The following is a 22705-nucleotide window of genomic DNA, read 5'->3' as shown; positions in this document are numbered from 1 at the left end:
TGAGTTTTAAAGAAGTATCTTGGCCAGAAGTATCCCTATAGATAACATTTTCAAGAATACTTATCAAAATTATTCTTTAAATGCCAACCTAATTTCCCTGTTTGATATTCACAATCTCTATTACTATAGCCAAAATCTGTTACCCAACCCTACTTGTAACTTACCTACAACATGCAGCATTTGGATGGTGAGTAAGCTATATTTGCTTGAAGAAATATTGCCTAAGTATTCCCCACTGTCTGAAAGACTAAGATCCTTCAAAGTCAAAGAGAAGTCACTTTGTTTTTTTAGGTCTTTGTTCCATGAAAGTCAGGGTTCACTGATAGGTCTTTGTTCCATGAAAATCAGGGTTCACTGATAGTTGTTATCTTGTGAGGAGCTCAGAAAGTGAGCCAGGATGGAGGAGGTCTCCTTTTCCACTTTGGACCAAGTGACTATGAAATCTTGGTTCAGGGGCACCTGGGTGGCTCAGTCGGTTAAGCGTCCGACTTTGGCTTAGGTCATGATCTCGCGGTTCGTGAGTTCAAGCCCCGCATCGGGCTCTGTGCTGACAGCTCAGAACCTGGAGCCTGTTTCAGATTCTGTGTCTCCCTCTCTCTCTCTGACCCTCCCCCATTCATACTCTGTCTCTCCAAGTCTCAAAAATAAACGTTAAAAAAAAATTTTTTTTAAATAAAAAAAAAGAAATCTTGGTTCAGTAAAAAAAAAAAAAAAAAATACTGTTCACAAGTTTACATGAGAGTGCAACATTTTCACCCTGCATTTTATGAAGGTCATCTAATAACAGGATAGAAAAGGAAACATCAATGAAAATACAATTTTCAAATGAATTTTCTAAGTTACACTTAGAAATGCTTTGAGAAAGATCTTTGGAAATGCATTTCTTGGAAGAAAAGCTGTGCTACCACAGTTTAACACTTCCCAAGGTTAAGTTTAGACTTTTGAGGAGACCTAAACCTGGGCCAGCTAGCAAGGTTTCTCTCCTTGTTTCCAACTCCTATAGCCCTATAGTGAGCACTCAAGAATGTTGCCACCAGCCTTTCAAACTCAATGTTCTGTTGACACCTAAAATGCTGGTATTCCCCAGAACTCCCCTCTTGTCACTATCTACTCCCTAGTAGTCTCTGTTACTTGTGTGGTCTCAACCACTTCTTAATTGCTCTTTCTGCACAAAGTCCCTTTTCCTGCACATTAATAGTATATTTCCAGCTATGTGGAGGTAAGCCCCCACTGGGCTGAGCTCTGTTAGAGCAGAGACTATGCTAGGTGTGCTCGGTTTGCCCCTCCAATCTAGCTGCATCTTGTCCTTCCTATTCTGCAGTTTGGTAGCTGACCTCTGTGGATTACCATGAATTCTCTCCCTAGGCTCTAGACTTCACACTCCACCTGCAAGAGACTGATGCCAAAGTGAGCCATCTAAAATGCAAATCTGGGTCTCTTTGATGCCTCAAATCCTTCTTTGGCTCCACACTTCCTTCCTCCGGGACCCTGGTCAAGCTACTTAGCAAGACCAAGGCCTTTCATCTGATTTTGCCTCCCTCTCCAGGCTTATCTCTTGCTACTTTAGCTTTACCCTCAACCACTTATACTTCTACAAATTCAGGCAATATTTACTCCTTTGTGCTTTTGTGGTTTTTAACCTGGAATGCCTATGTCCTCTGGAAATTCCTAATTTTCTTTTAAACTTCTGCCCTATGCAAACTCCTTAAGCATATATTCTCTAACAACGCCATTTATATCCAATCATAGTAAACAATTAATTGCTCCCTTTGCTATGCTGTCTTCCTAGTTTAATTTTTACATGTTTTTACTAGATGCTGTGGATTCAGAAATGAGTAAGAGTCCACATTCTTTTTTTTTTTTAATTTTTTTAAATTACATTCATTTCTTTTTGAGAGAATAAGACAGAGTGCTAGCAGGGAGGGGCAGAGAGAGGGGACACAGAATCTGAAGCAGGCTCCAGGCTCTGAGCAAGCATTCAGTACAGAACCTGATGCGGGGCTCAAACCCACGAACCGTGAGATCATGACCTGAGCCGAAGTTAGATGCTTAACCGACTGAGCCACCCAGAAGCCCCCATTCTTAAGTTCACAGTCTGAGAGCAACAAACTTGGCAGATAAAAAATCCTCAACAAGAGGAAATAGCACTGAGCTTAAGAAACTGTAGATGCTTCTGCATACTCAATTCTGAATAAATGTGAGAAAATACAATTTTCCATAGAAAGTATTTACAATTTAACATCAACATTTTCAACACTTTTCCATATTCCCATTACTGCCTGGAAAAGTGAATACTGGGTGTCCCTGCCTTCAATGCTGAAATTATGTAAAGTTGGTGAATCACTCATAATTCAGGGTCTTCTTGGCAAGCACTTTGAGAATACGCGACTCAGGAAAGAAGCCCAAAAAGGAGAGCAGCTAACCTCTACCTTCTCCATATAATGGAGATTTACTAAAGAAATTTTGCTTTGCTTCTAAAATATAAAACATTTTTCCTTAGAATTGGATAAGAAATATCAAATTAATTTCTCTTTCTCTTAAATAGTAGGTTATTAGAGTAGATTATAGTAGATTTAGAGATTGGTCAAAATTTAGATTTTTTCAAATAAGAGGAAAGAGTATCAAGAACTGTTCACGCTATGATAGTGCTGTTGATAAAGCTTAATAGGATAATACTATGTAAAGAGAATAAACAGAGGCAATACTAATTAATTTTTGTTTAGTGGAAAGAATGGCAACCATCACAGATTGTAACTTAATAGGCAAGTATCCTCTCATCTTTTGAGGTGCAATGCAGGTAGGAAATCCTATTTAGAGGACAAATCATAGAGAAATATAATATTCATGAGTATATTTGCTACTTTCCATTTAAAAAATGTTTTCCTTCAACACAAACACCTAACAGGTAGAATTACTTCTGTTTTACCAATGTGGAGCTAGTGCTTAGAGCTAAAAATGGTTGCTTAAGATAACAAAGCCAGTATATATCAGACCTAGGACTGTTGTTTTGGTCCTCTAACTGGTGCAGATACATTTTCTTTCTTTTGTGCTCTCTTCTTTCCCTGTAAATCAATCCTAATTCCCTCCCAAACTCTGACATAGCACATGCACACAGAAAGCCCCATGGAGCCTACCTTTCATTGTCAATCCCCAGTCCATGTTTGTTTCGGCAATGAGTTTTCAGTAGCACATTCATAAGATAAATTTGATCCTGTAATATTTATCATACTATTTATATAAAAACCCAAAGACTCAGTTTCTTCCATATTGTTTTCAGAGGTGGGTGTATTGTCCATTTTCCATGTGATAAGTGGATAAAGATAAACACTTCACACACTGCATATTAAGAAGCTATCTCTGTTCCTCTTTTCATACTTTATCACAGGTGTGATGAAAGCTAGGAGGGAGAAAGAAGGGCATGTGAGGGACTGGCATTAGTTTCTTTTTAAGTCATCTGTGCAGAACACTTATTATTTTAATACCCATAAAATGAAAAGCTAAGCTTTATGAGAAAAACTTGGCAGTTACGAAAGGAAAAACAAAACAAAAACTCTGTAGAAACTTAAGATACAGTCTGGTTATCTACAAGTGAAAGAAAAAAGCATGTGCAGATACTTAGCAACTAGCAATCTTCGTTCTCTAGCAAGAATTCTAGATAGAAATCTAATGACCTCAGTGAGCAACCAATATAAACTAGAGCTCATGCAGCACTATGCCCTCTTCAGGTAATAACCCAGAGCCTGTTTGATTCTTTGTTAACACATGATTCTTGGATTTCTGAGTCAAGATCTGAAGCAGCTAAATGAGACAGAGGGAAAAGAAACAAGCGCTGGATAAAACAACCTGCTAGAAAATGCCCCTCCCCCCAATAAATAAATATAGTTAATATAGACAGGAGGAAAGCATACAATATTAAACTTAAAAAACAAAAATTAAGCCAGTAATTCAACATTTTAAAAGATAGCATATGGGCAGAAATTAAGATTGATACTATTAAATGCTAATAAGACTAACGGGTCAAAGTAATATATTAAAATTTTCTGATACTTTTTCTTTCAAATCATTTCCCACTATTAAATACAAGAACGCTCATCACAACACCTGTCATGTAAAACACTGGAATATCTACCAGTAGAGGAATGGATGTATCAGTTATAGCATGTCTATACTATGAGATACCATGCATTTAAAACATGAGGTAGATTTGTATTGGCTTGCAAGGTAGTCCATAGCATATTCAATTAAGAAAGAGATATTTTAGAAAAACATGGAATGACATTATTGCTATGTTTTATAAAACCTTCCATGCATACTTACCTCCCACCTTTAGTACCACTTTGTTTATGTTTCTAGATGCTGTTCCCACATAGCATATGTAAATTCCTTTATCCGGAAGGCATAATCTTCTAAATGATAAGGAGGCATTTCCATTTCACTATGAAAGAGGGATGTCCTGTTTGTGTATCTGTGATCTTGCCTTTCCAGTCATGGTCTTTGTAGTATGAGTGCACATAGCTCTCTTGATTCTTCCAATGAACTACTACTTCAGGCGCACTCTTAAATAAGCGAGGGAGAATTACATCTTCACCAAGTCCTCCAATGGCAATTTGCTTCTCCTCAATATTATCAAGGTTTGAGGAAGACAAAAGCAATATAACTAAAAATCAAGAGCAGTTATGAGGAGAATTAGCGATGGGTGCTTATCAAGGGCTATATCAGAACCACCTAGAAGAATTATCCTAGGTCAGCAGCCTGCCAATTAAGACAATACCATCAAAAACCTTGCTAGTCTGATTACTAGAAACGAGTCACAAAGCTAGTGTTAGAGTTTCTGCAATTGTATATTATATATGCAAGAGTCCTGTTGACTTTTATTTCATGAACCCATTTACTTCTAATACCTACTACAATAACAACAAAACCATTTATTCAGCTAGCTAGAGTCAGCAGGCCCTAGACAAATAGAACAAACTTAACTTGGTTTCATTAGGAAATATTTGGAGTGTGTAGAAGACAATGCTGGATTTGGAAATCTGTTAGGAATATGCAGACCTTAATCTCAAGCAAGGGAGCACATGGGCAGGAGGGGTCCAAAAGGGGAAATGAAGGGACTCATTTATTTTGGCTTTAGGGCACCTCTCAGGATGTCATATGTGTCAAATGAAATGTACCTAAGGAATAGCGTCCTAGATATAAATGTGGAAGTCCAATCATCCTGAGCTATATATTTATACATATAGTTTTTTACTATTAATTTCAGAAGTTGACTTTGAAAAGCAGATGGATTCAGAAAAACAAGCAAGGTTTTCGTAAAGAAAATATATTTAGCCATTTCATAATCGTTGAAGGTAGCATCCAGCTTCTTTGACTAATTCACAAAACATTGTAGGTAGATCGTGTACCCTATCTATGGATTTTAGGAAATTAGGGCTGTAAAGACAATGGAGTAAACTCCTTTGGACCTTGGCCAAGACTACCCAAGACAGGAGAATTGAGTGCTCATGTGGCGTTGTCACAGTCTTTTTCCTCTGCCTTCCCTGGGGCTCCTTCTACTCTGCTATGTCCCACTTCTCTCCCTCAGATTTAGTTTATTTCTGTACAAAGAGCTAGAGGGATGTGGTGGTATTATGCTGAGAGAAAGACATGGAAAGATGGGAAAGAAAAGGAGTGGTTTATGTCAACCTCCCAAATTGTTCTACTAAACACCTCTAATATTTCACTGGATAATTTAAAAATGCCCATGACAGGACCAAGAAAAGTGGATAATGCCTGCTGTTAAGTGCTAAGTACCAAGCTTACCCTTGAAAAAAAAAATCAATCATCAGTCAATCAAACTTGCCTTTCTAGTGATTTTATATCTGGTAGCAGATAACAGAAAAAGCCTTAGAGTAGACAGGAGAAAATATCATTTTTAATCTTCATCCAGGATCTCCAGTCTGTTTCCTATTTCTCTTTAAGTGATCTTTTAGAAAGGTTCACAACGCTATGGCAACAGAGGAAACCATCACCTTGCATTGTGTGCTCACGTTCCTATCTAGTTGTACAAATAACTAACACTTGGTTACATTATAAAGGAACTCACCGTGAAATCCACTTAGAGGTGGTACAAGGATGAGGATGACAGAGAGCACTGCCTGTGCCTTCATGTCTCGTGGAGGTCATACTAATTACACTATCAAAGACAAGCAAAATATGCATGTTAGGGATTTCAAATGCCAGCAGGAATAGGAAAAGAAGGCGTCTGACTATCGGAGATCAGTTAAATAAACTACGGTACATCCATACAAATCAGTCTTCTGCAGCCATTAAAGATGATATTGTAATAGTTGGTTCAATGGTGTGGAAAGAAGTTCCTAATTTTGTAGGAGAAAAATCAGATTACAATGTAACTTGTAAGTAGCATAATCCCTTTTTAAAAGCACACCCATTTCTGCACATAGGAGACAGACTTGTCACTAAATACACACTAGGATGTTAACTCTGCAGAGCAGATATCACATCTAAAGCAGTGCCTACCATATAGTAGGCACTGAGAAATGGCCGTTGAGTGAATAAAGATTTGGTATATGGTCAACAGTGGTTCTCTGGATAACAGTTTTTGTTATGTTTAAAGCTTTCTACATGGATATGCATTGCTTTTACAGTAAAAATGCTAAAAACAAATTCAGTTAAGCATTAATGCCAATGATGTTAACTATGGTATTGTTTATAATCACATACAAAAACAGGGGTGCCTGTGTGGCTCAGTCGGTTAAGGGTCTGACTTTGGCTCAGGTCATGATCTCACCACTCATGAGTTCGAACCATGCAATCAGGCTCTGTGCTAACAGCTCAAAGCCTGGAGCCTGCTTCAGATTCTGTGCCTCCCTCTCTCTCTTTCAAAAATAAACATTAAAAAAAGAAAAAATAATAATAAAATAAAATATAATAACACACGAAAACAAAACAAAATCTAGAAACATTCTTAAAATAATAGTATAGATCATAAGGCAGTCATTAAAATCATGGTTTACAATGAATGTTTCAAAAAGTACAAAACACAAGAAAATATAGATGGCAAAGTGTTTACATACAATATAATTCAAGTAAGTAAAATATAACTGATTTTCTCTGGTGATAGGATTATAGATCATTTTTACTCTTTAAAAAATAGCTTGTTTAAAGAATAGCATATAATTAGTTTTAAAAAACCTCTAAAGGAAAATTTTAAAGAAATCATTTGGGAGTCATACTATTAAAAAAGCTGTGTCATAAATTTGTTGTAGGGTATGAGCTTTAAGAATAATTAAAACTATTCTAGGGGAACCTGGGTGGCTCACTCAGTTAGGTGTCCGACTTCAGCCCAGGTCATGATCACTGCTGGTGAGTTGGACTCACCCCGCTTTGGACTCTGTGCTGAAAGCTCAAAGCCTGGAGCCTGCTTCAGATTCTGTGTCTCCCTCTCTCTGCCCCTCCCCTGCTTTCTCTCTCCCTCTCTCTCTCTCAAAAATAAGTAAACTTTGTTTTAAAAAAAGAATAATTAAAACTATTCTAAAAAATACAATTCAGGGGTACCTGGGTGGTACAGTCGGTTGGGTGTCCAACTCTTGATCTCAGCTCAGGTCATGATCTTACAGATTTGTGGGTTTGAGCCCTGCATGGGGCTGTGTGCTGATGGCACAGAGCCTGCTTGGGATTCTGTCTCTCCTCTCTGCCCCTCCCCTGTTTGTGTGTGTTCTCTCAGTCTCTCTCTCAAAATAAATTAAAAAATAATTTGACTCCTTCATCACATCAAAATAAAACCTGATAGAATAATTTATAGTTTCATCTTTGCATTTTAAATTCTAGAATAAAATAATCATATATACAGACTAAGATGTGGGCCTTTTTTAAACAGGACTATACAATTTTTATATAGATAGATCTAAATAAAAATTGGAAAAGCAACAAGAACATATTAAGATACAAATAAACAATATATTTACTATATGACAAAGTTATCACTCCAATAGCTTAGAGCAATAGATAAGATGTTTGGCAAAGCAAAAACTTGTAAAATAGAATTAGTTATGAAAATAAGACCTTTAGGGGACCTGGGTGGGTCAGTCAGTTAAGCGTCTGATTCTTGATTTCCCCAGCTCATGATCTCACAGTTCATGAGTTCAAGCCCTGCATGAAGCCCCAGGTGGGGCTCTGTGCTGACAGTGCAGAGCCTGCTTGGTATTATCTCTCTCTCTCTGCTCCTCTCCTGCTGTCTCTCTCAAAATGAATAAACATTAAAAAAAAAAAAAAAAAGAAAAGAAGGCCTTTGTATATTTTTCCTGTAGATGTATTTGCATGTATAATGTATGAAAAGATGTAGCACAATGATTATTTCTGAATACTAAGATTACAAGTAATCACTAAACTCATTTTCTGCATGAGCATATGTAAATATGTAATAATATTTTTTACCTTTATAGGCTACTTAAAAAAAAAGAATTAAGAATTATTGCTTTCCAAGTAATAATTAACTCAAATCCACCTTGCTTAATGTAACTTTGGGACATTCTATGTCCACTCTCTTTGGATTCACTTTCTCATTCTTTATAATGACTCCAATATTTGCTACCTTTTCTGCAAATTTCCAACATCCCTTTTTCCCCATGTCTCTTTCAGCTGATGCTCTGGCTTCGTGAATTATAATTTATTATGGATACTCCCTCACCCCCTACATCAATTCAACCAACCCATTAAGAGCTGTGTCTTCTCTTTCTGTCCCCCCTTCTCCTCTTATACAAAGCCAAAGCCTTCACTTTTGCTCTGTATCTCATATTTTTTTACATTCAAGAAATTTGTCCCTACAATTATATCCCCTCCTTTACTGTATCATTAGGTTCTCTCTCTTCATTAGATCAATACCATGAGTATAAATACCCCAATAAGCTCTATCGTAAGAACATTAAAAAAGACCATTGTATTCTCCTCTGGCTCTTGATTAGCTACCTACCTATTTCTTAGCTCTTATTAACTTCTTGAAATAATTGTTTAAAGAGCCACCCTCATTTCCCCTTTGCTGTCTCTCCTCAATCCACTCTGGCCTCTGTCTGTGTGACATGCCATAAACTGCCCCTACCAGTGTCTCCAAAGGCTTCCATGTTGCCAAAAACAGTGGATATAATTTGTCCTCATCTTATCCAATCTTAGAGCAGCATTCAACATAATTGGCAGTTACCTCCCTCCTGGAAGATTCTTTGCTTGTTTCCAGCCCAACTCTTTTTCCTGGTTCTTCCTTCCTCACTGCTCCTCCTCCTCTGCTTTCCCAATTTATGTGAAAATATGGAAAGTTCTCAAGTCTTATACTTTCTTTACACTCTCTCCCTAGGTGAGTTCTTCTATTCCATGGCTCTGAATGTCATCTGTATGTGAAGGATTTTCAAACTCATCTACTGAATCAAGGTCATATATTCAGCTGCCCATTTGACAGATGACTTATAGGCAGCACAGAATCAACATGAGCCCTTGACTTTTGCCTCATTCCCTTTACCATTGCTCCCTGCCTCAGCCCGAACAAGACAACAAAATTACCCAAAAGTGCTACCAGTCTTGTTTTTTTGTTTGTTTTTTGGTTTTTGGTTTTTGTTGTTGTTGTTTTTTTTTGCTATTGGATTCGATAAATCTCCATTATCTGTGCACTTACCCAACTCTGCTATTACTAGCTCTTCCAAAGTCACTATCCTCTCTTACCTGGATATCTAAAATATCTGCCTGGTTACTCCTTACAATCCACTGTCAATGCAGCAGCCAAGAGTCATATTTTTAAAATATAAATCATTCTATGATATCCTCCTAATTAAATCTCTCCAGTGGCTTCCTGCCATACTTGGATCCAAATTTTTAACCCTAGCCCACCAAGCCTTGTGTACTCTGGCTCCTAGCCCTGCCTGCCCCTCCAGCCTCTTCCATAAGAGCCCACAACATACATTCTCAAAACCCTGTGAACACTAATCCTCCACTTCAAGGGTCAGCATGAGCTGAGAATTAGGCTCTTGAAAATTATTAAATTCATGCTTTTTGCATAAAATGACAATGACAGTAACCCATTTATCATTAAGATAAAGTACTATGAATAAAAAAAGAAAACATACTCAACCCCTTCTACACAAATGCTTGATTTAGCTCTGTTGAAATAATTTCAGCATTCAGCTAAGTGAGGGAGTTAATGAGTATCTGGCCCTATTTTTATGCCCAAGTTTTATTTTTAGACATTTATTTCCTTCCCCAAAAGCAGCAGAAATCTTCCACCTTGGATTAAACTGAAGTCACCCAAGTTGCAATCAGCATCCTTACAAAAGGGCTCAAATGTTAGAAGCATCTTGTTCTGGTACGTTTTGGCTGGATTCCAGATGTGGGGGAGAATGGCAAAAAGAGGCAGCCTCTGTAATGGAACATGGCAAAAAGAAATCCAGATGCTAAGACTAATCAGACAGAAGAGAAAATTGAAGCCATTCTACAAGCATAAAACAAAGAGAATGGAGCGACTACCCCTGTACCCATCTTGACAGCTACAGACCACACTGACTGCAGCCATCAGCACTGTGACAACAATGACAAACTTCACTTGTGTTCAGGCCAGACTCTCTAGCCTGCACATCAGTAACACTCAAGACCAGTCCTGGCCTCATAACTGCTGGCCTAAATAGGACCTGAGCCACATGGCAAGCCAATGCTCTTTTTTTTTTTTTTTTTTTTAAAAACAGGAATGTTTTACATCCCTTGCATTGTGCCAGTTCCCTTCACGAATTCCTTCAGGAAAAGCCGCTTCCAGGGTGCTACAGACTCCTCAGCATTGGTTTTAAATTCAATGCCTCTTCAAAGTGCTCTTGGCTCTGAGCCAATTTATGAAAGTCATAACAAAAAGAAACTCTTTGTAGCATCCTAGGGATTTCTCCTTAGCATCCACTTAGATTTTAATAGGATTGACTTTGTTAAGATGGACCAAGAACAAAAGAACAATTTTAGTATTACCCACTCTTTACTCAAAAAAACCTCCCCTGATGTTTTACAATGAAAATCCACCCCTTGAGGATACATTGGGTTGAAACTGAATCTCTAGGGGTGCTTGGTTTCAGGCTCTGTTTAGGTTTCTGTTTTGTTGTTTTTGTGGATGGAGGAGTAGGTCTCTGTAACTGGGTTAAGGTGCACACTAGTACATTTGGGGGGAGGTGTGGAGGGGCAGTGGCAGGCCAGGAAGACTGAAGGAAAAGGGAGGTGAAACTAGAAAGAAGGGAAGGTAGATAGGGGGTGACAGTTGTCTTGCTTGTCTTGTCTTGCTGACCACAGCTTGAGAACAGAAAACAGAGCCACTTGCTCAGTCACAAGGGACAATCTCCAGGCATCCTCTACAGAATCACAGCACCTCAGAACAATCCATCAGAGAAGAAGAAGAAAAGGAACTCACTTATGGGTTTTCCCATGAGGTTTTCACTCCCATGTTCCTTCTGGTTGTGCACCTGGTCCCTCAGGACAGCCACTAAGGAAGCCAGACGTCATACCTCACTGAGTCTGGGAACACAGGGCAGGGGAAACCGCAGCTTCTGTGAGTTTCCCCTGGAGACTCACGTCTGGACTGTGGTTGTTGAAACTCCCACTGTGGTGGGTACAGTGGTGGGCATACAGAAGTTAGCCTTCCCCCGGGAAGGTAGATACAGCTGCTGACATTTAGAAATGGGGCAGTGATGTTAGAGTGGAGGCTCTCTTTGTGCAACGAGTGGAGAGCCCAGAAAATAGGTAAAGCCAAGAAAACCTAGGAAGGTTCATAACTCGGGTCCAATAAAAGTTGCTATTTGGGGGCACCTGGGTGGCTCAGTCTGTTGGGCATCTGACTTCGGCTCAGGTCATGATCTCACTGTTTGTGAGTTAGAGCCCTGCGTCCAACTCTGTGCTGACAGCTCGGAGCCTGGAGTCCGCTTCAGATTCTGTGTCTCCCTCTGCTCCTCCCTCACTCACGCTCTCTGTGTCTCCCTCTCTCAAAACTAAACCTTAAAAAATTTTTTTTAAGTCACTATTTTAGAAATGCCACACATTTAATATCGGATATTTTGTATATTAGCAGACCATTAATCTCCTGCCCAGATCCCCTATGATCACTTCTAGTTCAGGTTTCATGCACACATTGCTCAGCTACTGCCACCTTCTTCAGAGGATTGCCCTCAGGTGATGAAATCTGTGGTTCTGGGAGTTACATTCTTTCCCTACTCCCTGCCCCAGTGGTGGCTTCAAGGCAAGAAACATTCTGTGGTCCAGAGCCTCCCAGCAAATGAGGCTGAGCCTTCACCTGAAGCCACATCCCTGCTCAGCTCCTTTTCCTGCCCCATCCTGCTCCCACACTTCTTCACACTTTCCTCCTGGAAACACTCCACAAATCCCCATCTCTGGTGGGGTTGGTCCCCTGGAAGCAGAGCCTGAGACAAAGAACGTGAATGGGAGGGGCAGTACTATGCCTCCAAGGGCCATTCTCCACTTCAGACTCCTATCACAAAATGCTTCCTCCTGCCAAAAGGGTTGATTATATAATCCTCCTCAATAGTGCTCTATATAAGAAAGAATATAGCTGGACAGAGTGTTGTTTTTTGTTGTTGTTGTTTTTGTTTTCTTTTTCTTTTAAAGCAAGAATGCTGCAAAGCCACGCAATAGACAAAAGAAAATGCCAGGGTTGAAAAGACAGACTGGCGGGCATTTTGTTGAGCACACAAAGGTAGTAAACAGTTGAATGAGACTGCATTAAGTGAAGTGAGTTTTGAACATGTGCAGATGTAAGGCCAAGGACTGCTTGAAAACAGTCAGCTCTCCCTCTATAAAACACACAGATAGATGGCCGTGGCATGCCAAATGCCCCAGAGAAGCCAGTCTGCTGTTTCTGTACACTTCTCCTCCTGCCAGTTCAGTGCATTATCATCACTAAATAATTTAAATGTTAATTGATTAAATGCAAGGACAAGACAAACCCAGGGTTTCTCCAAGAGCTAAACTGAAGAAGATGAACCCTCTGCGAAAAGGCTAAATAAAAGCAAGTCACAAAATAGGAGAGAAGAAAATTCTGCTATCAGATTAGGTGCTGGAGACACAATAGTCAAACTGTAAAGATCCAGAAGGAGCTGAACTCTTCTGTAACAATCTGAGTACAAAGTTCTTTGGCCATTTTCAAGAAATGATAATTGGAAATACTAGATGGTGCCCTACTAAGTTTGTGGAAGAAAGGTAACACAGAAAATCACACAGTGCTCCACACGCAGAACAAGGCCTTGACCCCCTCCACTCAAAACAAAACAAAACTAGAAAGTAGATGGACACCTGTTATTTCAATTTTTAAAACATTAAAAATATATCATTTGGATACTGAACTTTTTTTTTTTGGTTTTATTTGTTTGTTTTTTTAACTAGACCAACTACGGGGCCTGATTGTGTCAGATGTAAGGATTTTAAGGAAAGTAATGACATGACTCTGGTGTCCAATCCCCACAGACAATGTGAGACAAAGAATCTGTAACACAGAGGCAGCAGTAGTACCTAGGAGGGTTGGGGTGGGGGGTGGGGGGGGGGTCAAAGGATCCCTCCTTCCTAAGGTTGGTTTAGGTTTATCACCCAATTCTGGTATCATAATTCCATCCTACAGTGGTCACGGTTGCTATACTTAAATGTCTATTGTATGGTAAGTGACATATTCAATATTCATCATTCTCAGTATGAGATTAGCCATTTTGACTCAATCCCCATGTTTTCCTTTCAAATCCAGAAGTAAAGAAACTTTCTTGTCCCTACATATCAAGGTACTGGGGTTGAGTGACCTGTAACGGAATATTAGAATCAAGGATTTGGTGTAAAAACGATTAGGCAAAACAATCCTTACAAGATTTATTCCTAGCTGTGTAGATTGCTTAGGGCTTTTATCAAGTGATGCTTTATAAAGGACTGCCTATGTGCACCTGAATTACCAGCTATCAGTCCTTAGAATTTAAAGATGTAGCTAACTCAACTAGCTGGTGCACAAGACAGGGAGGACCAGGGCCTAGGTCTACATACACAGTTTAGTGGGTCATTCGCAAAGTACAGTGGTTGTGAAATTGGCTTTTTATCAGTGAGTTTTCTATATAGTTCAGAGTTCATTCCGCCAAATAAACCCTTGTTCATAAAACTCCGTTGCTCCGTCCCTATGTTCTACTCCCAATCCATTCCTAGTGTCTGACAATGTTAAAGCTCTGAGAAACAAGAGAAAATGAGATACCTCAAGTTTATCCCGACCTCCTAGGAAACAGGATTAGATCATCCTTTGTACTGTTCCCCCCACTCTGTTGTCCACCAAGCTTAACTGTCTTTTCTGCCATTGAAAACCTACAATTTGAGCATCTCCTATGGGTCACAGGCTATTCAGGGATGAGTCAGACAGTCCCTAATGTCACAAAGCTCAATCTGGTACCAAAGATAGATGGATTATATAAACAAATAAATCATAATACAGAGATACAGGCAGCAATAAGAACTCTCTGAGGTGCTACAGAAGGACAGAAGAAAGTTCTTGAGCTTAGTGAGGGCAGGGTGTTAAGGAAAGCTTCCCAAAGCATTAAGTTTTGAAGGGCAAGAAGAAGCTGTCCTGTGAGAAGGAGTAGAGGGAAGTGAGGAGGGAAGATATTTTCTAGGCAGACAATAGAACAAAGATACAGCCACAAGAGAACACAATAACAAAGCAGGCCGTGTGGAAGGAAAAATGCTGGAAAGGTGTGTGCAAAGGCCAGATCATAACCACTCTTGTAAGCCACAGTAAGGAAATAGAAACCTAATGATGAAGTCAGATTTGTCTTTCAGAAAGATCCCACCAGTGGAATTGTAGCAGATAAATAAAAGGAGCCAGCCTGTAAGCATCAATGAAGTAAATGTGGCAGGAAACCATTTAAAAGCAAACTAAATAGTGTGAAATAGAGAAAATGTGAAAGGGACACCGTGACAGACACTGGCACCATTTCCCTTTTTCTTTGCTAGCAGAACTCCTTCTCTGGCCAGCCCTGGGCAAGACGTGACCACCTCTAGCTAACAGAACACAGAAGGTCCAGAAAGGGTAAATGAGATGGCCACACTGGCTCAGTGCAGGAGGGGGAGTCCTCCACATTTGGGGAAGGAGAAGCTGGGGTAGTGACCACTTCAAAGAGCTGGAACCCAATCAGAACTTCCCAACTTTCCTGGAAATGGAGAGCCCAGCAACTAACCATGTTTCCACACCTCTTGAGTCTGGAAACCCAATTATAATGCCTGTACATCTGCCTTTCCCTCCTTCTAACTCTGAGCCTAATGGAAATAGGAAAGTGTGGCCAAGCCCCTTGTACTTCTCTGTCTCTAAAAGGAACTACTGAAATCAAACTGCAGAAAAAAATTTTTTTTTCCACACTGTTTTGGGCAATGGACCATAAACAGGAGTCTATTGGGAGGACTTCTGTGGCAACTTTTGTGTCTGTGTAAGAGGGATAGTTACAAGGACAGAATTTCAGGGCAACCCCTTCCTTCTACTTTCTGAGCACTGATTTCATGCTGCATCTGCAAAAGCCACCTCCCAGACATGAAGAAACAAATGAGAAGATTAAAAAGTCAACATAACAAGGATCACAGAGATGACAGAAAGACAGAAAAAAAAAAAAATAGAGTTTGTAATGACACAGTTGAGTCCAGCCTGTTCTGGATCCTGTACCTTTAGACTTCCTGCTAATTCAGTAATATATTTAAACTGCTGTGACTTGGGCCTTCACGTGTTTCCAAATGTCCCAAGGTGACACAAAATAAAAATATCTTCTTTCCCCTGATGAAGAGCTACTAACACAGGAAGTAGGTGCCATTTTTGTCTACATAAATAAATCAATGAAAAAAAATAGTCTCTCTTCCTACTATAACAAAATATTGACAGAAGTGGTGCCCTATTTTAACAGGGTCGAGTTAGAGATTCATTTGCTTGCTAATGGTGGCAAAACCACTTTTAATCTTGAAGCTAAAGCAAGCATCAGTGATGAGCTACTAGACGTTTGTAGGAAGTTTAGTGTGCTTTAAGTTTTCTGTAGGAAGAAGTTTCTAACCGCAGAACCACATTAACCTTAAAAGTCCTTTCTTTTTAGTGTCAACATTAAATGGAAAATACTGATGCTCAGCTGAAGTAGTAGCTTTTCTACTACTTTTCTACCCCCTACTATGGGGGTTTTCTATTATACACCTAGAAAAGGGTTTGGCTAGCTTTTACTCTCCAGGGTCCCTGTTTGTCCTTATTTCTTTCAAAGAAAAGAAAAGAGTAAACACTTGTTTTCAAAAGGCCTTTGAAAATACGGCTATCAAGTAGTAAAGTAATGTCATAGTATATAACTAGGATTTGCATATTGGTAGAATGAATGAATTTGACAAGTCATAATGCAATGATGTATACTTCAACATCATAAGCTTAATGTTGAATTTATAAAGTTAAGACTAGAGAAGAGACAATATAAAAGTTTTAAGTTGGTCTGTAGACCTTTAAAGAGCAGAGTAAATGAGTGGCTCATTCATACACAGGGGTATAATGGGCCACTCACAGATCAAGCTGCCCAGATGCACCTGGCAAGGCAGCCTCTGCTCAGTTCTACTTGTTTCTATAGCTAGAGGTTCTCCTGGGGGTTTTCTAGGCTCAATAAAAACACTGAAACATTCCAGGAGGGAGAAAGGGAAAGTGTGAGAGGGAGGGGAGGGGGCAGGAGACAGACAGACACTAACCAGTGCTGATAGGAGGCATCTTTGTTCATGATCTCATCTAAGGCAGTGAGATCCAGGCCCAGCACAATTTACTGTGCAATGTAGACTGTTTCTCCTTGCATTAGCTGATCTTCGGAGAGTAAGGATGAGAAGCCGCTACCTTCTTTGAGAAATATGCATTCTCTCATCTGCTCTCCCCTCTATCAACCTATCTTCTGGTAATTCCTTCCTGTCTCAATTCTGTCCCCTCTTATCTTTCTCTAGACCTTAACCCTTCTCCTGACCCAGCCCAGCTCTGCTTCTATCTTTCCCCATGCCTACAAACTGAACAGCATTCCTTGACCCTCTTGTTACCGCTACTTGTGACCCTAATTCCCAACACATTTACCTCATGATCTGTATCTGGGACCATATCTACTGCTATTCCTTCTCACTGCATACTGACTTTAAAAGTCCTGTGAGGTACATGGGTAGCTCAGTTGGTTAAGTGTGCAACATCAGTTCAGGTCATGAGCTCACTGCTCATGAGTTTGAGCCTGGCATCAGGCTCTGTGCTGACAGCGAGCCTGGAACCTGCTTCATATTCTGTCTCCATTTCTCTGCCCCTCCCCTGCTTGTGCTTTCTCTCTGTCTCTCTCTCACACACAAATATAAAATAAAATATTTTTAAAAACTTAAAAAAAATAAAAAATAAAAATCCTGCGAACCAGATTCCCCTTACCAATACTGAAATCATTTTTGAAAAACCCCCGTGACACAAGTGACAAACCCAAAGACATTCTTAAACCACATGGGGACATTCAGCTACTCCTCTCTTGCCATAAAATAGGATGTTGTCTACATTTGTGGGGATCTTGGGTGAGGAGAATTGGCAAGTCAGAAGAGAAGACTATGTAAATAAATAAAGATGGATAAAAGAACCCTTATGACCAAAGTTTACTAGGAGGTCCTATCTGCTAAGACAAAATAAACTATAGTTTTCTCTCTTCTGCATTTGTTACTTCTTTTGGTAATATTAGCAGCTAACATCACAGTGCTAGTAAGCATATAGTAATGTTATACACATTGTAAATCTAAACACAATCATATGAGGTATTGTAATTTCCATCTTAAGATGAAGACACTGAGGTTTAGAGAGGTTAAATAACTTGTTCAACATCAGTTAGTGAATGGAAAAGCCAGGACTTTAAACTACATCAGGCTCATGACTTTGAGGCCTTCCATTAACCACTACTCTACTATGAAACTTTACAAGTGACATCAGTGATTCACGACCCCTAGGTTATTCCCCAGAGAATGAGCTATCAAGGAGCAAATGGTTCCCTCCAGTGTAGCTTTAGCCTTTTTGAATCTTGACCATTTCAGTTTTGGCCATGATTGCAGGAAGTTGTTTTCTCTTAGCAAGTGGTCAACAGTGATTGTAAAACCATGTTTAGTTTAGGAAAGAAGTTAGTGTAGTAATTCCAAGTGCCCTCTCTGCTTCCACTTGCTCAGCTCTCCAAATAGGATTAACTGTGCATTCTGTTAATGATTAGTAGTAGCTTCTTTCATAGTGTCCCACGTTGGATGATAAATTATATACCATTGCTGTCTTAGTCTTTATTAAACATTACATATCAACATGTGATCAATCTCCTCAAAATCAAGAACTTCTGCTAAATGTGTAGGGAACATTTCTGTCTGCCCAGCTATACCCTGCCTTCAGAGGAATGCTTCTTCACCACTTCATTTTGTTCTGGAGGGGAGCGGCGCTGCTAATCTGTGTTGGCCACAATGTCCTACTCTACCATTCCAACCAAGGATAGGCTAATAATCCAGGCATGGCAAATCCTGGTGACCCATTCAAAGAGGGGACAAGGGATCCAAGAAAGGTCAAAGCACTTCTGAAATTTAAATGAGAAGATCTTTTTCCACTAATGCTTCCATACTGGGAGAATGTGGAACTACTGACAGCAATAAACTCCTGCCACATGAAAAGAACCATTTGACAGAAAGAAATCAGTCAATGTGGGGGGATGGGGTGTGGACTGGGAGGGTGGGGGTGGCGGGTGCATAGAGAGGCTGAGGGTGAGAGTATAATAACAAGCAGGTGAGTACACCAGAGCAGAGAGAAGTGCTAGCCAATAAGCATGTCCTCATGGCCTTGGTTCTCACACTTTTTAATTCAAGTCTATAGACTACCCCAGTATCTTTCCATTTCATGTGTGCTAACCAAATCTCTTTTTTTGCCTGAGTTAATCTGAATCTGGTTTCTATAACTTGCATATAAAAGTGTCTGACACCTAATCTCCCCAAAATTTACCTTCAATAATATTCAAAGATATGAAAAAAATGTTAAATAAGTTTTCATTTCTAACCTAGCAGAATGACAAAGATTAGATAGAGAGACGAATAGCTACACAACACACACACACACACACACACACACACACACACACACACATTTAATATTCAGTCCTGGAAAAGATGCTTAGAGACATATCATTGGCGATAGTACACACTGATCTACAACTTAACTTTCTGGAAAGCCATTTGGCAATATTTATCAAATGCCTTTAAAACTGCAAGGCCTTCTGTAGTGACAAGCAATAGATTTAAGACTTAAGCAAGAAGGAAATGTAATAGAAGGACATTGGGGAACTCCAGAACTGAAGGACGAATCTCCAAGCTTCAAAACACCAAAGGCCCAGACAATGCTGGGAAAGTTGACAGCAGGAAGCCTGGGTTCAGTTCTTGGGTTCTTGGGTTCTGTTACACAGTGACTCAGTTCCAATCAACTTCCACCTAACTATATGATAGTTCTACTTTCCGAACTGCGGAGACCAAGAATTGGTTACATACTTCTACTCTTGGAAAAGCCAGCTATGGTAGGGAGAGAGAGCAACAGAAAATAAGATGTACAGTCAGCTCATTGGTATATTTCTACACATGTACCTTTGGCTGCCCAACACACATACACATCTCCATACAACCAAAGCTGCCTTCACGTACCAACACCCAAATACTCTCTGAATAATGGCAAGCTTACTTACCTCCTTCTCTGTGGGAAGCAGTCCAAGTTACACAAGCTGCTGCATCCAGGAGTAATAATAGATTTCACAAGGACACTGCTCAACAAGATCAGCATTTCTCAAACCATCTATAGTAAAGGAACAGTAAATTTTTGTTTCTAATCTGTCATGGACAAATTCACTGGGAAAATGCAATAAAGATGAATTGCTAGATAAATGAAATTAAACATAAAATGAAGCACTTGATTTTTTTATTATTATATACAGTAGGCACAGAAACCTTGAGAGCAATGTAACAGAGTAATTTTAAAAACTCTATTTCTATACTTCTTGCATCATGAACCAATAATAAACAGTTCAAACACTGGCACCAGCCTGCAGTTCCCCACTTTGAGGAGTTCTACTTTGGATAATATTTATCCCCCCTCAAATTCTGCTTCAGTCTATAGTCCAAAAGGAATACTTAACCATCAACAACACACTTTACACACAATATGGATAGAAGGTGCTTTTTTCTAAGTCATGTCACAACAATCAAGGAAACAGGCCATATTCTTTCTATCTGCCACTTCTCCTGAAGCCAGAGCTGGTATTTATGCCCATTCTGTGATCTCCTTGCCTTCTGCTAGTCTCTTAGCTATGTCCCTGATGGGTAGCCTGAACCTTGATTCTTGAATGGCTTCCATTCTTAGTGGTCTTACCTACATAGGGACAATGGTCTCCCACTAACCTTTTCCACCAAGAACATAAAAGAAAGGAGGAATATGATAGGAACTTAGTGGATCCCTAACTGCACAGCAGTAATCATAGTATTCTTACTAGGCATGGTTAGTCACCCTAGCTATATAGTATCCCACTTTTCTGCCATTTTCTCCTGGCATGAAGAACCCAATGACCAGTCTTAGTTTCTAATTCAGAAGTACCACTGCATCGAGCCCTCAAGTACAAAGATGAAGGACACTAAAAGCCACAGTGAGTAAAAATTGAGAGTAGCTTTGTTATAATTATTAGACACCTCACTCTCTCCTCAGTCCATGGTTCCTAGATCACATATTCTAACTATGGGGAGATAATTCCTTATTTATTTTTTTAAATTTAATTATTTATTTTGAGAGAGGCAGAGAGAGCACAAGTGGGGTAGGAGCAGAGAGAGTGGGGAACAGAGGATCCAAAGCGGGCTCTGTGCTGACAGCGGAGAGCCCAATGCAGGGCTCAAATTCACAAACTATGAGATAATGACCTGAGCTAAAACCAAGAGTCAGAAGCTTAACCAACAGAACCACCCAGGCACCCCAATAGTTCCTTATTTAGAACATTGGTTTGGAGCCTAAACAATCTTCTGTGAAGTAGCTATATCATCAGGTAGAAGATGTCCTGGAAGATTGCAGTGTTAAGTTTTTAGAGACCATTCTACCATATTAGAAGGATTGCAGCTTCATTGATAGAAAAAAATAAAATAATGAATTACATTTGAATTAGTCCATGGCTTTGTTTTGTTTTGTTTTTTATAATTTTTTAAAAATGTTTTTATTTATTTTTGAGAGATAGAGAGACAGAGCCTGAGCTGGGGAAGGACAGAGAGATTAGGAGACACAGAATCTGAAGCAGGTTCCAGGATCTGAGCTGTCAGCACAGAGCCAGTCGCAGGGCTCGAACTCATTCGAACTCGTGAACCGCAAGATCATGACCTTGGCTGAAGTCGGATGCTCAACCGACTGAGCTACCCAGGAACCCCTTTCTTTCTTTGCTTTTGATCAAGGAACTCCCCTCACAGCCAATTTGGGTGGGATAATGATTGCGTATGAAGCATTCAGTAAGACTGCAGTTGGTAGTTCTGGCAAAGGCATGCCCAGGAGGGAGTGGAAGAGGGAAATAGAATTCCCTTCTATAGCAGAAGCAATTACATATAATTCAGCAAGGAGCCAACTTCTCTTTGTTAAGTGTGATGCCACATCAGAGATGTGGGCCGATCTCTAAGGCTAACAAAGTGAGCACTCAGCTGTGGCATAGCCTGGTTTGCTTTGATGAGGGAAAGACTTTGTGGTGGAGTCTATACAGAGCCTCCATCTCTACTCTTATGGCTGCCTTTTTCATGTTCCATGTGAATGCTCACCAGAAAGCCTTCACTGCACAAGAGGCTCTCAGTCACATGACTAGGCATTGATGGAGTCAGTTCAGCTCAGCCTCCTTCTCACTGCTTGCTTGATGGGCTTCTGATGGTATACAAGCAGTTTTCTCATGTAATGTATTTGCTTAATAGAACACTGGAAGGCACAACTTGGTGTAGATACTGGATCCCTGATCATAGACTCTAAAACTCAAGTATGTTCTTCATAAACTCTATGCTATCTGATCTACCTAGACACAATTTCTGAAACGAATATCCTTTGCTAAAGAAAGCAAAACCTTTCTCAAAGTCTAGGAGCTTTTATTGCAATTCTGTTAGGGTTTGCTATATACACATTCAGTATCCAGATCTGCCTCAGTCACTGCATAAATTTCTTCCAATGAGGAGACAATATATGGACAGAAGTTACAAGGAGATCAGCACCTGATTAAATAATACATTAGGCAACTTTTCTGGCACCAGTTCCATCTTTTCTGTGGCTCAAGCTCCTGACAGGCAAAGTTGCCAGGATTCCAGCTTCCATGAGGCAGCCTCATCCCTGGGACCCCATAGTATCGACTCCTCCCATCACAGAAGCAACTTCCTACTGTACCATGAGTTTTTCACTATCTTCTTTAAGTTTATTTATTTATTTTGAGAGAGAGAAAACATGTGAGTGGGGGAGGGGCAGAGAGAGAGAGGGGGAGAGAGAGAATCTTAAGCAGGCTCTGTACTCTCAGCACAAGGCCGAAATGGGGCTCAATCCTATGAACCATGAGATCATGACCAGAGCCAAAATCAAGAGTTGGATGCTTAACCAACTGAGCCACCCAGGTGCCCCAGTTTCTCACTATCATCTTCTTGATTTTCC

At 39.9% G+C, this 22705-nt stretch overlaps 1 protein-coding gene across 1 annotated transcript; it reads right to left on the bottom strand.

Moving 5' to 3' along the window:
• Positions 1-6: 6 nt before the first annotated feature.
• On the bottom strand, positions 7-19809 carry HHLA2 (HERV-H LTR-associating 2; the record flags this gene model as incomplete). Its single annotated transcript, XM_042954343.1, is given in 10 exon segments — positions 7-35; positions 165-319; positions 356-467; positions 721-777; positions 3135-3149; positions 3152-3397; positions 4318-4434; positions 4437-4485; positions 4488-4657; positions 19749-19809. Coding segments are annotated over 10 exon segments (1011 nt in total), but the record flags the coding sequence as incomplete, so codon positions are not given.
• Positions 19810-22705: the final 2896 nt, after the last annotated feature.

This window comes from Panthera leo, chromosome C2, assembly GCF_018350215.1.
Source record: "Panthera leo isolate Ple1 chromosome C2, P.leo_Ple1_pat1.1, whole genome shotgun sequence".
Classification (NCBI taxonomy): domain Eukaryota; kingdom Metazoa; phylum Chordata; class Mammalia; order Carnivora; family Felidae; genus Panthera; species Panthera leo.
The sequence above is the reverse complement of the archived record's forward strand: the minus strand, read 5'-3'. Positions and strand labels throughout refer to the sequence as shown.